General features: G+C 34.6%; 1 protein-coding gene across 1 annotated transcript in view; it reads right to left on the bottom strand.

Moving 5' to 3' along the window:
* Window positions 1-19,090, bottom strand: part of CCDC178 (coiled-coil domain containing 178) — a 388,650-nt gene that overhangs the window by 341,001 nt on the left and 28,559 nt on the right. The window contains exons 4-6 of the mRNA XM_061169232.1: window positions 9,727-9,749; window positions 3,758-3,843; window positions 1,506-1,706 (exon numbers count right to left, since the gene is read on the bottom strand). Coding sequence (XP_061025215.1) covers window positions 1,506-1,706; window positions 3,758-3,843; window positions 9,727-9,749 — 310 coding nt within the window. The remainder of the gene's footprint in view (window positions 1-1,505; window positions 1,707-3,757; window positions 3,844-9,726; window positions 9,750-19,090) is intronic.

Below are 19,090 nucleotides of genomic sequence, written 5' to 3'. Positions count from 1 at the left end.
GCAGATGGCTCTCTGTGGATGTGAATATGAATCCACTCAACAATCTACTGGGATCCCGATGACTATTCTGACCCTACTGCAGCCTCAGCTGCCTCTAAAACATCAATATATATGTATGTATGTACACACTTATAAATTATATACCTATGCTATTACATTAGTAGCATATGCACATCACAAATCCTATTCAAAAACCTTATGAATCAGAGCAAACTCACTCCAAGCCCGAATGAATTATTTATTTTTATAAACAGCTGTTGACATCAAATATTTTATAAAATACATTACTTTAAATGTGGGTAGAAAAAGGTCTACTGTTACCTGAGTTTTGCATAATTTTTATATAGTTAGCTCTTTAGTAAAGGGTGGCAGAGAGCATAGACAAAGGTTGGATTAAATTTAGTCCCAGCCTAGGCTCTGGGCCCATTTCTTGCTTCTTGAGCTCTGAGTTCCAGAAGGGAGTGAACAAAGGGAGAGTTTAAGCTGTGAGCTTCATATTACTTTAAAAGGTGGAAACAGGCATTAAACCTACATTTGATTTTTTTTAATAAAAGAGCATAATTGAGGAACCATCTCATCTTTTCTTGCAGCTCCCTGAAATGTGTACACTATACTTGGGAGACTACAGCTTTAGAAGATTTATAACATTATAATAAAGGTATGTGTATGGGTAGAGTATGACATAATTTGAATTAATGGCTATTGTCCCAGAATAATAATTAATAGCATCCTTTTTTCTCTCAAAGGTGTCTTGGCTTAAATCATGGGTTATACGGGAACCCTAATATAACCCATTTCTAAAGCATGTGAATCCTGAATTAAAATTATTACCCTATGATAACATAAAAAGCTTCCAGCCTCAGGTAGGATCAGGTAGTCTGGAACGCTTGATGAACACGGTATTTGGAAATGAAAAATCCAATACCTTTAGACTGTTTAATACTTGACCACAGTTCCTCATTCTGTAATCTAAAAGACAGAGTTTCCTTTTTAAACATGTGCTACCTGCCTGACTCTTGGAAACATCCTAAGTTTCTTTGCCTGCTAGAAGTTCCCAAAGCAAATTTACTATTGAATTCTCAAAAGAAGATGCATATAAGTTCCTAAAATATCACTTAGAATTCTCTCATTTTCCGAGATTTAAAGATGTGGCTGATGCCACCAACTGGCAATCACTTTAAATTTCTAAATTTCTAGTAACTGAAATACTGTAGTCATTATGGGAAATATGTACCAAATGTTTGCATGACCCTTGGGTACCACAAGTTCAATGGCATTTCCAACAAACACCAAATGACAGCAGGTCCAGGTTTGCTCAGTGCAGCCCCAATTTATGTCTGTAAACTCAGCATTATTATTAATAGTATCTTTCAAATATGCACTGGTTTGCATGCAGAATAATATGGTCACTCTAAACAGAGGTAATTTTTTAATTCAGAGCTTCAATTAATCATCCACGCCTCTCCAACAAAGTAAATGGCAATATGAAAAATCCTTATTATTACCTTTCTGCACAGCTACCGGGATTTCTTGACGTTTCCAGACTGACCAAGAATCAATTTGCACGCTAATCCTTTTCTTTCTTGATTTTTGTTGCTTTAAAGCTTCTTCAGCTTCTGCACGATCAGTTTCTAGACTTTTAATGAGTTGGATGGCCTCTGATAGCAATGTTTCCATTTCCTGCTTTAATTCTGGACACTTTTCATCTTAAAAGAGAAATATGTATTCACACTGGTTAATGAATCAGCCAATAAGCTGGATGGTGGGAACAGGGGTACTAGCTGTGTTGCCATCTTTTTAATATTTATATATTTACTATGAGAATTGTAGAAAAGTGAATTAGCCTTTTAAAGACAGTTTTATTATAATACAATCATAACATTAATTATAACCTTTGAAGACAGATTTTGAAATAAATATTTTATAAAATAATTAGAATAGCTAAGTCTCAACCAATATCTTCATGCACATTCTTTTCTGAGGGAAAACACATGTTCTATTCACAAGCTGTATTATAGAGCTTTATTTTGAAATTATGCTCGTGTTTCCTCCCATTCTATGAGAAAAGCAAACCATAATGCTTTATCTAATATTTATCTAATATTTATCAGATAAATACTGAAAATCCTCAGAGTTTCCTAGAAACAAGACACTTTATGTTCTTTACCTTATCAGATAACAACATCCCTAGTTAGCCTTGCCAGAAATTCATCGTCATTTCCAAATTGTATTTAGTCAGTTACAATACAAATGAACTCCATTATAAGAGATATTTGTGATTCTTGGTTCACAGCTCTGGAATGATATGGTTTAATGTTAACAAAATGATTAACATGGGTATTCATTCATCTATTTATGCAAGAAATGGGTAGAGAGCCTGTTATGTTCTACGCAGTATGCTCTCTCCCTGGAGGTAGATCAGTAAGAAAGACGGATATGAGTCCCGTTCTGGTGAGATTTATACTTGTGAACATTGGCTTTTGCCAAAATGTGACATGACAAGAAGACATAAACAAACACAAAGTGTCAAGAAAGGCAAAGCCTCCAAAGAGCTGGGGCTGGAGGTAAAACAGTGAAACTGGATCAAGAAGAAAGGCGGCTGACAGATCTTTGTTTTATTTTGTTTTGTTTTACTTTTGGACAATAAAGACATTAATTTTCCATTGGAAAATGGAAAGTTTTGTGTATAACTTAAGGTGTCTCCAATTCATTCTATTTAATATCTCTCTGAATTTTTTTCCAGAATACCATATCAATTAGTTTTACTGTTTCATATGGAGTGAGCAACCACCTGCATTTTTTATTAGCATAAACACTTAAATACCACAAATCTTCCTCATCCTGATACTGTCTTGTGTTTTAGAGTCAAATATACATGTTTAAAATAAACATAATTGTAGTTTATTTAACTGTTATTGTGACCATTAATAGATTGATATTTTCTCCTAGAATTTGTCATTTGAAAAATTAAGAAGTAATAAATCAGGTTTTCATTTTCATTATAAACGGAAAATAGTACAAACAGAGTCTCACTATGAATGACAGCATTAAATAACAAAATATCCGTGCTTCTAAAAAGTCCTAAGTTTACTGGTTATCCTTCTCTAAAGGAAGGTGTTCAACAAATTTTTGTGGCAAAGGTAGGAGGAAGTGTTTAATGTCAAGGATATAGTCAAATATGTTGAAGTAATTTTAACACAAATTTTATACCAGTATATAAATTATTATACATTTACATTTGGAAATTTTGACAAGAATATTAGTCTTAATTTATATATATAGAAGAGCTGTGATGTCCAATATGGTAGCCATGAACCAACATAACTAATTTACATTTACATGTAAGTTAAAGTTAAACTTAAAAATTAAATTTTTCAGTCTCACTAGCCATATTTTAAGTGCTCAACTGCTGTATGTGGCTAGTAGCTCCCCTATTGGACAGTGAGACACAGAACACTTCTATTATCACAGAAAGTCCTACTGGACAGCACCGAATTACAGTTAGATTCTTGAGAAGTGGGCAGGGATAATTATATACTCAGGACCTAGAGCAGTATATGGTATAGTACAGTAATGAATAAATATTTGTTGAATAAATGTTTAATCAAACAATACAGAGGCTCCTTCCTCTATTAGTCACTCATAAGGATTACAAAACTCTTATACATGATTCTTGGGAAAATGAGAAATGTATAAATGAAAAGCCAATGAGCTTTTAAATATAATTATACTTCTCTAGTATGAGGTACAACTTTACCTCTCAATTCTTCTGCTATGACCTCTTCCACTGGTGTAGCAACACTCAGATCTTCTTTCAGCTCTTTTGTGAAAGAAGTTCTGCTCCTTTATAACGGGAAAGAAGCAATCAATTAATAAAGGAAGGCTGTACTTAAAGTTAGTAAAACAAATTTTAGGTGATGTTTTAATATTGAATTTTAAATGTTTGTGATGAAACTTACTATACATATTAATGGTACTATATAAGAGATGAACATAGCAAAATTCTAATAGGAAATGGTACTTCATGCTAAATTAAGAGAAATTTAAAATTTGTTACAAATGACTTGAAATTTTTTGAGGGGATAGTAAAGCAGTACTGTTTTTAATGATATCAGTCTTTTCTAGAGAGTGTTGCTATCAAAAAAAAGAGTTTACTGAAAATAATTTGAGAGTTATTTCTCTAATTTCAGTTCAGCAGTTTCTGGGGAGACAATATAAAATGCAAGGAGTAAAAATACTATTTCATATTTGATGTTAAGGTTTTAGAAAAATGTCCAAATTAAAATGTTGTATTTTTTTTAAAGAATCTTTCTAGCTAAAGTTCTATATATTCAATAATGAAATATTTCTCATTATCAGTATTCTTCTGGTCCAATACTTGAATCCTAGACTAGTTTTCACTGTACTGAAGAAGAAGTACGTTTCAGGAAGTTTCATTTTATCCATGTTGTAGCATGTATTAGAACCTCCTTACTTTTTATGGTTGAATAATATTCCACTGTACAGATATACCACTCTTCATTTATCTATGAATCCACTGAAGGATTTCAGGTTGTTTCTACCTTTTGGCTATTGTAAATACTAATGATACAAATATTTGTATACAAGCTTTTTTTTTTTTTTTTGTAAATGGGCCAAGAGATGGGCTTTTTTTTTTTTTTTTAATTTATTTATTTATTTATTTATTTTTGGCTGTGTTGGGTCTTCGTTTCTGTGCGAGTGCTTTCTCTAGTTGCGGCGAGAGGGGGCCACTCTTCATCACGGTGTGCGGGCCTCTCACTGTCGCGGCCTCTCTTGTTGCGAAGCACAGGCTCCAGGCGCGCAGGCTCAGTAGTTGTGGCTCACGGGCCTAGTTGCTCCGCGGCATGTGGGATCTTCCCAGACCAGGGCGCGAACCCGTGTCCCCTGCATTGGCAGGCAGATTCTCAACCACTGCGCCACCAGGGAAGCCCGAAGTTTTTTTTTTGAACACCTGTTTTAAAATCTTTTGTGTATATACATCAAAGTGAAATTGCTGGGTCATATGGTAATTCTAGGTTTAACTTTTTGAGGAATCACCAAACTGTTTTTCATAGTGGCTGAGCCATTTTACATTCCCACCAGCACTGCACGAGAGTGCCAATGTTCAACAGAAGTGGCAAGATATGGGCATCCTTGTCTTATTCCTGATCTTAGGTTGGAAACTTTCTGTCTACACCATTAAGTGTAATGTCAGTCAAGAGTTACTCATGAATGTCCTTTACCATGTTTTGGAAATTCCCTTCCCATACTAGTTTTTGAGTGTTTTCATTATGAAAAGGTGTTGGATTTTGCCACATGCTTTCCACATCAATTGAGATGTTCACATGAGTTCCCCCCACCTCCTTTTATTACTGTGATCCATTACATTGATTGGCTTTTGTATTCTGAACCACTCTCACATTCCTGGGATAAATCTTACTTGGTCATGATATATAATTCTATTAATATGTTGCTGGATTCATGTTGCTGATATTTTGTTAAGAGTTTTTGCATCTATATTCAAAGTGATTGGTCTACATTTCCTTTTCTTGTGATTTCTTTATCTGGCTTTGGTATCAGGGTACTGCTGACCTCATGGAATGGGTTACAAAGTTTTTCCTTCTCTTCTATTTTTTGAAAGAGTTTGAGAAGCATTGGTATTGATTCTTCTTTCAACAGTTTAGTAGAATTCACCAGTGAAGCCATCTGGTCCCGGGCTTTTCTTTGGTTGGGCGATTTTACTGACTCAATCTCTTTACTCATTACAGACCTGTTCAGATTTTCTACTTCTTCCTGAGTCAGCTTTGATAGTTTGTTTCTAAAGAATGTGTTTATTTCATCTTGGCTATCTAATTTGTTGTTCATAGTATTATCAACTGTTCATTGTATTATCTTATAATCTTTATTTATGCAAGATCTATAGTAATATCCCCAATTTTTTAATGAATTTTTTAATTCAAGTGTTCTCTTTTTTTGTCAGTCTAAAGGTCTGTTAATTTGTTTGATCTTCTCAAAGAAACAACTTTTGTTTTCATTTATACTATTTATTGTTTTCTTTTTACTCTGCATTTCATTTATCTGTGTTCTAGTCTTTATTATTTCCTTTCTTTTGCTAGTTTTAGCACACTCATTCTTTTCTAGTTCTGTAAACTATAGAGTTAGGTTACTGGATTTGGAATCTTCTTTTTAATGTAATCATTTATGGCTATACATTCCCCTTTGGGAACTTCTTTTACTTCATCTCATAAGTTTTGGTACCACGTGTTTTCATTTTCATTCATCTCAAATTATTTTCTAATATCTTCTGTGATTACAAATTGACTCACTGGGTTTTTCAGAGCATGCTGTCTAATTTATACACATATCTGAATTTTCCATGTTTCGTCCTATTATTGATTTCTAGTTTCATTGAATTGGGTCAGAGAAGGTACTTTGTATGAATTTAATCTTTTTAAATTTTTGAGATTTTTAAATGTGGCTTAATAATGTTCAATCTATCCTGAATAATGTTCAATCTGAATGTGAAAAAATGTGATTTCTACTGTTGCTGCGTGGAGAGTACTACACAAGTCAGTTAGGCCTAGATGGTTTTAGTGCTGTGCAAGTCTAATTCCTTATTGATCTTTTTGGTTCTTTTATCCATTATTGAAAGTGGGGGTACTGAATTCTCAAACTTATTATAGAACTGTCTACTTCTTTCACTTCTGTCAGTTTACTGCATGCTTTTGAGGTTTTTAGGTATGTATAGGTTTATAATTTTTATATCTTCTTGATGGTGTGACCCTTTTATCAAGATATCATGTATTCTTTGTCTCTTGAATATGTTTTGACTTAAAGTCTATTTTGTGTTATATTAGTATAGCCACTCAACCTCCCTTCTGGTTATCATTTTCCTGGAATATATTTTTCATCCTTTCATTTTCAACCTACTTGTGTCTTTGGACATCAAATGAGTCTCTTATAAACAACATGTAGTTGGAGAATGTATTCTTATCCATTCTACCACTCTCTACCTTTTGATAGGAGAGTTTAATCCATTTTCATGAAAAGTAATTACTGATAAGAAAGGACTTACTTCTGGCATTCTACTATTTGTTTTCTATATTATCTTTTTATTCTTTAATTTCTCCATAACTGCCTTCTTTTGTGGTTAGTTGATTTTATTGTTTTAGTTTCCTTCTTATTGGATTTCTGTGTTTTTTATTTATTTGTTTTATTAGAGTTTTTCTTAGTGGTTCCTTGGAGATTAGATGTTACAACTAACATCTTAACTTCACAAAAAATAAGTTTGAATTAAAATCAATGTATTTTCAATAGTATTAAAAATTCTGTTCCTTTACAGATCTGCTTCTTCCCTTTATGTTGTCATTTTCACAAATTAGACATTTATACATTGTGTACCCGTTAATATAGATTTACCATTATTGTTTTATCTATTTAATTTTAATTAGATAGAAAAATAAAATGATACATAATAAAAATGCAATTAAACTAATTTTTGTATTTATCTTTATAGTTACCTTCACTTTTGGTATTCCTTCATATGGCTGCAAGTTACTGTCTAGTGTCCTTTCACTTCTGCCTGAAGGGACTACCTATAGGATTTCTGAAAGAACAGGTCTGATAATGTGTGGAGCCCCTCAGTTTTTGTTTATCTGGGAATATATTAATTTCTCCTTTATTTTTGAAGGACACTTTTGCAGGATTCAGAGTTTTTGTCTGACAAGTTGTTTTCTTCCAGCATTTTACATATGTCAATCCACTGCCTTCTGTCCTCCATAATTTCTGATGAGAAAATGACTTAAAATTTTATTGAAAATCCCTTGTACATGATGAGCAACTTCTCTCTTGCTGCTTTCAAGATACTACCTTCGTCCCAGGCTTTCAACAATTTTACTATGATATGTCTTAGTGTGGATCTCTGAGTTTAACCTGCTTGGAGTTCACTGAATTTAGTGGAAGTACAGATTCATTTCTTCCATCAAACTTGGGGAGCTTTTAACCAATGTTTCTTTAAATATTCTTTCACGCCCTTTTTCTCTCCCCTGTCACTCTTGGACTCCCATTATGCGTATATTTGTATTCTTGATGGTGTCCCTTGGTCTACCAAGCTCTGTTCATTTTTCTTCATTGTTGTGTCTTTCTGTTTCTCAGCCTGAATAACCTCAGTTGATCTATATTCAAATTCAGTGATTCTCTCTTCTGCCTGCTCAAATCTGTTGATGAACATCTCTAATTTTTCGTTTCAGTTATTGTACCTTTTAGCTCCAGAATGTCTTATTTGATTCTTTCTCATAATTTCTATTTCTTTATTGATATTCTATATTTGTTGAGACATTACTCTCCTGGTTATGTCGGGTTTTTTTGTCCATAGTTTACTTTAACTCTTTGAGGATACTTAAGACAGTTGACTTAAAGTCTTTGTCCAATAAGCACAATGTCTAGGCTTCCTCAGAGCCAGTTTCCTTCATTTCTTTTTTCTCCTTGTTAATGGGGCAAATTTTCTTTTATTCTTTCCCTGCCTCATAATTTCTGTAAAAACCTGGAAATTTTGAGTATTTTAATGTGATATGGATATAAAGTTACCCTCCCTCTACTGGGTTTATTTTTGCTGTTTTTGGTGGGTTTTTATTTGCTTAGTGATTCTTCTAAACACTTATTGTAATACCTGTATTCTTTTTCATTTGTGGCCATTGAAGTGTTTCATTAGCTTACTGGTGAACTTGAGTTTTGTCCAAGTTACCTTAAATACCTGCGGCCCAAAAAAAAAAAGGAAAAAAGGAAAAATATACACTCCCAATCTTAGCAGACTGGCTCCGAGTTGGAGTACTCCTTTAATGTTTATCCAGGCAGTTTACATCTCTGCCTCTACCTTCAATTCTTACCTGTGCAGATACTAAAGGCTAGCCAGAGGTAAAAGATTAAGTTTTCTTGGTCCTTCCTGAGCATGTGTCCAACACTGTTCATATGTGTGCACTTTTTAATTCTGTAGTATATATGAGAGCATTGAAAAACCCTATTCCCCCATGTATCTCTTTTCCCAAATTCTTTATTCCCAGGCATTTTGATCTTTTTAATGCTTGTCCTGACTAATCCACAGCCTCAGACATTGGTGGCAAATATATGACTTTAAACACTTTCAGCAAACACTGCCTGGAAGTGGTTCCAGCTCTGTGATTGCTCTAAGTCAGGAAAAAACAAAGACAGTCCTTTGTGCTGGTCCTTCAGGGAGTCATCAGACTTCGCAAAACACTGAACCATAATTCTTTAAGAATAAGGTCCATACTTTTCCTTCTGGCACTAGCAATCTGCACCACAAGTCAGGCTATTTGCTTCATGGCCACCACTGATCTGAGGGCTGGAGGATGGCAAGTGGGCAATTTAGCCACAGTCCTTCCTTCATGCAATGCAGTAACTCTTTCTTCCTTAACTTTTTCCCTTGTTGCTGTAAGTTTTGGACTAGATTCCGCATTTCTGCAGAAGTTGATTCTCATCAAGTTTTGCCAACTTTACAGTTGTTTTTGTGGTAGGACACAGCCCTGGAAATCCCTATTCTGCCTTTTCCAGAGACATCCTAATTCTTACATTTTTAAAAATAAATTTTAATATCTAGTATAAAAATTCTGTTTTCAATTTCCCTTTTCTTTTCAAATAAACTCATCTACAGCAGATTAATCATCAAAATTTGAACATAAAAAATATAGAAGAAGCACGAAAGGTTCTTACCATTCTTCCAAAGACGTTTCAAACTATCAAAATAAAAGATCTCAATAAAAAATCAAATTTTTAACATCTTAAAAACAATAGCACAGCAGGTTCTTATTATTTATCCATTTTATACATATTAGTGTATATATGTCAGTCCCAATCTCCCAATTCATCATACCACCTCCCCCCAACTAAGAACCTGCTGTATAAAAAAATAAATAAAATAAAATTGAAAAAAAAAAGACAATAGTAAATTTAACTCACACCTAAACTCACTGACAAAATTACAAATACTCTACTTCACATTCCCCATTATATTTTTGTCAACTTATACTCTGTTGTTTCCACAACAGCTATATACTTATCCTAGCTAGTCCTTTTATTATTACTCCCACCTAATTGTTCTCATCTTTTATCTGTTTCTAAATTTTACCTTTACATCAAGGGTCACTTCAAATGCCATTTATTCCTAAAAGACCTTCCACACAATCGTAAGTGCATGATATTTAATATATTACCAAAAAGTGGAAAACACATAATTACATGTAAGTTCACAAATATTTAGTTTTGCAGAGTAATATCCCTCTTCTGGACTATAAACTCCTTGGTAGGAGTCATGTTCTACAGATATATTCTAACACTACCTTGGGCTCTAAGGGGCACAAATTAAGAAAAACACAAGGAATATACAGTTAGAATGTTGTGCGTTTCATAAACAATCTCCAATTCAAGAATTTAAATTGAAGATACATGATTACTTTTCCCCAGTTCCCATATTATACCAAAATTTCTGGGAAAAAATATATAGGTATGTCAATAAAATCATTGGAACGTATATTTGAGAAGAATTGCCAGAAACAGAGTAATCAGATGAGACTGATAGTGAAAACAGAGCAAAGAAAAGTATAACTCAGAAGAGACAAGTGGAGACCATTTCAGGGGAGGTAAAAGGCTTCTGTGTGGAACTCATGAGAAATTCCCAGTATGTGGGAATAACCAGGTGATAGGCAAAGTAAATAATTAAAGGGCTGTCTGTGATGAGATGGGCCAGTCCAGTCTTACTGCTTTCTATCCCAAAAATCCAGAATACATGGCTGAGAAGTTACCTTCTAGTCATTGCCATGAGAAGAATTCTCTAACCACATTGGAGATCTGCCTAAGATGGAGAGGATACCTAAGAATAGAAGTTATGGTTCTAGAGAGAAACAAAACAGGGCCTACATAACTAGCAGAATCTTACATAGACCCAAACAGGTGAGTGAGGAAAAATAAAAGCAGATTTATCAATGAGGGAGAAGATTGTAAGTGGCTACAAACTCAAAAGTAAGCTCATTAAGGTAAAAGAAAAGGCCCACAACTTTCTTGCCTAAGCATATTACCTCCTATTTACAAAGAGCCTGAGTAAAAATTTTATACACTGGATAAAACCCTCGATGTAAGCCGACCCTGACAGCTTCTAAAAAGCAAACAAATAATAACTGCAACAAAAAACAACAAAAACTTATGCTAGCAACCAGTAATCAGTCTGGTCCATTATTTATAGATACAAGGACAAAAAAGAATATCCAAATATTTGAGGAAAGATTATAGCATGAAAAATAAGAAAATTTATACTGAATATAATAATAATTTCCAGACATATATATCTTTTCTCCACAATACTAAAAAAGAGAAAAATGAAATTTAGCATGAGTGTCATTATCCAAATATAAAATAAGCTAAAGTAACTAATCATTTTATTACCCATATATATGAGAGTTTAGTTTATTGTAAAATTTCCATTTCAAATTAAAATGGAGATAGACAATCAATGAATAATATTAGGATAATTCAAATAACTAAGAATAAAGTATCATATCTGCCTCATGAAATAAAAAAATAAACTTCAGATGGTTAAAGAAACAATGTAAAAGAAAGTATTAGAAATAATTTAAAATCTTAATAATCTTAATATGAGGAAGAATTTTTAAAACATTACAAAAATCCCAGAGTTTGTCAGATAACAGATTGGTCTACATACTAATGTCTCTATGAAAAAGCTACCATAAATAAGTTAAAAGAATAGTACAAGCAGAATAACAATTTACAACTAACATAAAAGATAAGAGATATCTATCAATATTTCTATAAATATGTAAGAAATAACAACACAAGAAAAAAATTGGAAAAACTACATGAACAGCAATTAACAGAAAATTAATGCAAATGGGCAGAAAGGATAAGATGTTCTACTTATATGTGACAATTGATCTATCCATATATTTATCTATATCTATATACACAGTTATATACTCACAGATATACATTAAATGAATACTATATATACAAATATGTTACAAAACCAGTATTTTAGCATGAAAATTTTGTCAATTTGCCCATTTTCCCCATTACCTCCTACTCAGTTCTCTCTTCTAAACAGATTTTGGTATTTGCTATATTGCCGGAATTTTCTTGGGCCAATAGTATAAGAGACTCAATGGAATCTTAAAAAAAAACCCTGGAGAGACTAAATTCACCTGCATAATAAAAAACCGATGAATGCAATTGTTTGAAATCCCAATGGGTGTTTGCATGTAACATAACAAGCTTATTCTAAAATTTATATGTACCAAGAATAGTCAAAGTTTAAAAAAGGAAAAAAAGAGGGAACTACCATATCAAGTATCAAAACATATTATAAAGCATGTAAATTAGTAAAATGAGGTATTATAATAGAGAGATAAAATTAACCAGTGGAACAAAGAAGCCAGAAATAAATATACTCATATATAAAAACTTGATATATGATTGATGTGATACAGCTGATTTCTAAGAAATGACTGGATTTTGCAATAAAATTGATGTTGATAAAAATAATTTTCCATATTTTTACAAATGACTCACACACAAAATAAATTCACATTGCAAAACAATTAAATCTCAAGTAAAAAACTTCAAAATTTTAAAATAAAGGAAAAATTTTGTATGAAATAGTAAAAAGATTTCTTAAACAAGTTCCAAAACACTTAAAATAAAGGGAAAATGATAAATTTAAGTACATTAAAATTAAGAACTTTTTTAAAAAAAAGATAACATAAAAAGACAAGTCAAATGAGAGAATGTTTAAAACCTACACAACAAACTAAAGATAATCATTTATTCCTACAAGTCAACAAGAAATTACAAATAAACCAGAAAGAAAATGGCAAATGATAAACAGGCAAAGAAGAGAATGAACATTTGATGAGTATATTAATAGATGCTAAACTACTTAATAATTGGGAAAAATGACATCACTTGATTATGGAAACTCAAGAGTCCTACATAGTGCAGATACCTGTAATCAGTCTAATTTATGTGATACTAGTTCTAAGAAGCCATTTGAAGCTGAAGTATCACAAGAAAGGAAATTGGTTAAGAGACATTTTAATGTACTGTGACATAATTGTCCCAAATTTTAAAGTGAATAATGTTTAATTGAGTAATGCTTAATTTTCTGTTTGATCCTCTTTATAGCACATTTTCTATGATATAGAAAATGATGTATTTTGTAATGATAAAAACATGCTACCTAAATTTTTAGAAATAGAGTTATATTTGGTATGGAGAAATATTTTAAGATGAAAAACTTACCCTCGCAACATTTTTTTTTAAAGATTTTTTTTTATATAGTCCATTTTTTGAAGTCTTTATTGATTTTGTTACAATATTGTTTCTGTTTTATGTTTTGGTTTTTTGGCCATGAAGCATGTGGGATCTTAGCTCGCCGACCAGGGATCGAACCCACACTCCCTGTGTTGGAAGGTAGTCTTAACCACTGGATCACAGGGAAGTCCTGACCCTCACAACATTTTTGTAGAGGTAAGTGATAAAGCAATAAAGAAAAATTATTTTAATCGGTTTTTGATCTGATGGTAGAAGGCAAAATTTCAGGTACCTAGTAATCAAATTATCAGGATACTTAAATGGTTCACATAGGGAAGGCCTACAATACCAGAGGAAAATTTGAGTTTTCCATGTATAGCTTCCTATCTGAAATATTTAGACAAGTCTTAGAAATCTCTCAAAGTCACTTTTAATTATTTTTAATAAAATATCTGTAATTATTAAGCTTAGAATATTACTTATTATGATACATATTTGAGATATTTAGAAATATTGATTATGACTTATAATCAATTTTATCCAACTAACCACAAAATCCTATGCATTTCCTATTTCTGTCTCTTTAAAAGAGCAAAGAGAAACAAAAGGGGGGGACTAAAAATGTCAAATTGGACATACTTTAAATATGTATGATATTAAGAATCATCAAATTATGGTTGAAATAAAATACTTTATTTACTTATAGCTCTAAAGCACATTGCCTACAAATTCCTGCTTGATACATGTAACATTCTAACTGACCCTGATTTTTTAACTCCATATTTTTACTGGAAATTATTACCAAATATTTTGAATATTTAAATGCTATTTAAGTTCTTGAGACAAAGAAAGTATTCATAAAACCTTCTAAATATTTTCTACTCGAAAAAATTAACTTCATGTTGGGAATCTCCCTTTTACTGTAAAATATTTGTAGATGTGAGTACTAACACTGCATACTATCCCCACAACTGTGACCTACTTTCATCTGAAAAGAATACTCATACCTTTGAACTCACAGTCAATAGGGGGTTTCCTATAACTACCCTATTCAAAAGTCCAAATCATCTTGAAAGCATAGGCAATATTTATCAAACAACATACCAAATTTTTTTTTTAAACTTAAGAACAAGTACATCCTTCCCATGCATTTAAAAGTATGTGCAAAACCTGACATAATTTTTTAAAAATCGTTCCTGAATCCATTCATTCAGAAGTATTTAATGCCTATAATGTGCCAGGTTTTAGTAGGTACTATGGTTAGTGGTGAATTATAAATAGACTTTAACTTCCCAGATCTTACAATCACATAGGACAGAGATATGAAGAAACAAATAAAATACACTGTGCTAATTTGGTCAGTAAAATGTCATATGAGATTCAAGGGAAGACAGCTATCCAAAGCTTTGGAGGGCAAAGGTAGTTTGTGGGAAGAAATGAGGGTTAAACAGAGATAAGAGAAGATGCATGGGTTAAGGTCCAGGGTTAAGAGAGTTAATCAAAGCTAAAACAGAGTATATGAAGGGACATGAAGCTTAAGAGTAAATATTATTTTATAAAGGACTTTTATGTCATGCCAAGGAATATGAAATAACCACTGTGACATGAGACATTCAGAGGAGGGTTTCAGGCAGATTACTGGCAACAATACATTTAGAAAAGAGAAGGCATATGGTCTATTTTATGGAAGAAGGAAGGGAGGAGGAAATGACTAAAGCAGAGGTACCAGTGAAGGGCTCTTACAGTAACACTGGCAAAAATGAGAATGGCCTGAATGAAGGTCCTACAGTATGGATGGGAAGAACTGTCTGCATCTGAGACACATTCTAGAGGTGGAATCAAAACAAATTAGTAGGAGATTGGTTCAACATAGTGGAGTAGAAGAACGTGCGCTCACTCCCTCTTGCGAGAGCACTGGAATCACAACTAACTGCTGAACAATCATTGACAGGAAGACACTGGAACTCACCAAAAAAGATACCCCACATCCAAAGACAAAGAAGAAGCCACAGTGAGATGGTAGGAGGAGCACAATGACAATAAAATCAAATCCCATAACCATTGGGTGGGTGTCTCACAAACTGGAGAACAATTATACCACAAAAGTCTACCCACTGGAGTGAAGGTTCTGAGCCCCACATCAGGCTTCCCAACCTGGGGGTCCGGCAATGGGAGGAGGAATTCCCAGAGAATCAGACTTTGAAGGCTAGCGGGATTTGATTGCAAGACTTCAACAGGACTGGGGGAAACAGAGACTCCACTCTTGGAGGGCACGCACAAAGTAGTGTGCACATCAGGACCCAGGGGGAAGGAGCAGTGACCCCAGGGGAGACTGAACCAGACCTACCTGCTAGTGTTGGAGGGTCTCCTGCAGAAGCGGGGGGCATCTGTGGCTCACCGCAGGGACAAGGACACTGGCAGCAGAAGTTCTGGGAAGTACTCCTTGGCATGAGCCCTCCCAGAGTCCACCATTAGCCCCACCAAAGAGCCCGGTAGGCTCCAGTGCTGGGTCGCCTCAGGCCAAACAAACAGCAGGGAGGGAACTCAGCCCCACCCATCAGCAGACAAGCAGATTAAAGTTTTACTGAGCTCTGTCCACCAGAGCAACACTCAGCTCTACCCACCACCAGTCCCTCCCATCAAGAAGCTTGCACAAGCCTCTTAGAGAGCCTCATCCACCAGAGGGCAGACAACAGAAGCAAGAAGAACTACAATACTGCAGCCTGTGGAACAAAAACCACATTCACAGAAAGACGGCCAGCCGGAGGGAGGTTCCGGGCGGCGGCGCCGCCGCAAGTTGCGCTGCTTGCGGCGAGGTAACTGAAGACAGAAAACAGGCCTAAAAATAAACCCTAGAAGGAAGAAGGGATTTGCCTACATTTGGCTCTGACCGTGTGGATGAAAGGCTCTTGGTGCGCCAGCCAGGCATCAGGGCTGTGCCTCTGAGGTGGGAGAGCCAACTTCAGGACACTGGTCCACAAGAGACCTCCCAGCTCCACGTAATACCAAACGGCGAAAATCTCTCAGAGATCTCCATCTCAACATCAAGACCCAGCTTCACTCAACGACCAGCAAGCTACAGTGCTGGACACCCTATGCCAAACAACTAGCAAGACAGGAACACAACCCCATCCATTAACAGAGAGGCTGCCTAGAATCATAATAAGGCCACAGACACCCCAAAACACACCACCAGACGTGGACGAGCCCACCAGAAAGACAACATCCAGCCTCATCCACCAGAACACAGGCACTAGTTCCCTCCACCAGGAAACCTACACAACCCACTGAACCAACCTTAGCCACTGGGGACAGATACCAAAAACAACGGGAACTACGAACCTGCAGCCTGTGAGAAGGAGACCCCAAACACAGTAAGATAAGCAAAATGAGACGACAGAAAAACACACAGCAGATGAAGGAGCAGGGTCAAAACACACCAGACCTAACAAATGAAGAGGAAATAGGCAGTCTACCTGAAAAAGAATTCAGAATAATGATAGTAAGGATGATCCAAAGTCTTGGAAATAGAATAGACAAAATGCAAGAAACATTTAACAAGGACGTAGAAGAACTAAAGAGGAACCAAGCAACGATGAAAAGCACAATAAATGAAATTAAAAATACTCTAGATCGGATCAATAGCAGAATAACTGAGGCAGAAGAACGGATAAGTGACCTGGAAGATAAAATGGTGGAAATAACTACTGCAGAGCAGAATAAAGAAAAAAGAATGAAAAGAACTGAGGACAGTCTCAGAGACCTCTGGGACAACATTAAACGCACCAACATTCGAATTATAGGGGTCCCAGAAGAAGAAGAGAAAAAGAAAGGGACTGAGAAAATATTTGAAGAGATTATAGTTGAAAACTTCCCTAATATGGGAAAGGAAATAGTTAATCAAGTCCTGGAAGCACAGAGAGTCCCATACAAGATAAATCCAAGGAGAAACACACCAAGACACATATTAATCAAAGTATCAAAAATTAAATATAAAGAAAACATATTAAAAGCAGCAAGGGAAAAACAACAAATAACACACAAGGGCATCCCCATAAGGTTAACAGCTGATCTTTCAGCAGAAACTCTGCAAGCCAGAAGGGAGTGGCAGGATATACTTAAAGTGATGAAGGAGAAAAACCTACAACCAAGATTACTCTACCCAGCAAGGATCTCATTCAGATTTGATGGAGAAATTAAAACCTTTACAGACAAGCAAAAGCTGAGAGAGTTCAGCACCACAAAACCAGCTTTACAACAAATGCTAAAGGAACTTCTCTAGGCAAGAAACACAAGAGAAGGAAAACACCTACAATAACAAACCCAAAACATTTAAGAAAATGGGAATAGGAACATACATATCGATAATTACCTTAAATGTAAATGGATTAAATGCTCCCACCAAAAGACACAGACTGGCTGAATGGATACAAAAACAAGACCCATATATAGGCTGTCTACAAGAGACCCACTTCAGACCTAGAGACACATACAGACTGAAAGTGAGGGGATGGAAAAAGATATTCCATGCAAATGGAAATCAAAAGAAAGCTGGAGTAGCAATTCTCATATCAGTCAAAATAGACTTTAAAATAAAGACTATTACAAGACACAAAGAAGGACACTATATAATGATCAAGGGATCGATCCAAGAGGAAGGTATAACAATTGTAAATATTTATGCACCCAACATAGGAGCACCTCAATACATAAGGCAAATACTAACAGCCATAAAAGGGGAAATTGACAGTAACACAATCATAGTAGGGGACTTTAACACCCCACTTTCACCAATGGACAGATCATCCAAAATGAAAATAAATAAGGAAACACAAGCTTTAAATGATACATTAAACAAGATGGACTTAATTGATATTTATAGGACATTCCACCCAAAAACAACAGAATACACATTTTTCTCAAGTGCTCATGGAACATTCTCCAGGATAGATCATATCTTGGGTCACAAATCAAGCCTTGGTAAATTTAAAAAAATTGAAATCGTATCAAGTATCTTTTCCGACCACAACGCTATGAGACTAGATATCAATTACAGGAAAAGATCTGTAAAAAATACAAACACATGGAGGCTACACAATACACTACTTAATAACGAAGTGATCACTGAAGAAATCAAAGGGGAAATCAAAAAATACCTAGAAACAAATGACAATGGAGACACGACGATCCAAAACCTATGGGATGCAGCAAAAGCAGTTCTAAGAGGGAAGTTTATAGCAATACAAGCCTACATCAAGAAACAGGAAACATCTCGAATAAACAACCTAACCTTGCACCTAAAGCAATTAGAGAAAGAAGAACAAAAAAACCCCAAAGCTAGCAGAAGGAAAGAAATCATAAAGATCAGATCAGAAATAAATGAAAAAGAAATGAAGGAAACAATAGCAAAAATCAATGAAACTAAAAGCTGGTTCTTTGAGAAGATAAACAAAATTGATAAACCATTAGCCAGACTCATCAAGAGAAAAAGGGAGTAGACTCAAATTAATAGAATTAGAAATGAAAAAGGAGAAGTAACCACTGACACTGCAGAAATACAAACGATCATGAGAGATTACTACAAGCAACTCTATGCCAATAAAATGGACAACCTGGAAGAAATGGACAGATTCTTAGAAATGCACAACCTGCCGAGACTGAACCAGGAAGAAATAGAAAATATGAACAGACCAATCACAAGCACTGAAATTGAAACTGTGATTAAAAATCTTCCAACACACAAAAGCCCAGGACCAGA

This window comes from Eubalaena glacialis, chromosome 15 (assembly GCF_028564815.1).
Source record: "Eubalaena glacialis isolate mEubGla1 chromosome 15, mEubGla1.1.hap2.+ XY, whole genome shotgun sequence".
Classification (NCBI taxonomy): Eukaryota; Metazoa; Chordata; class Mammalia; order Artiodactyla; family Balaenidae; genus Eubalaena; species Eubalaena glacialis.
The sequence above is the reverse complement of the archived record's forward strand: the minus strand, read 5'-3'. Positions and strand labels throughout refer to the sequence as shown.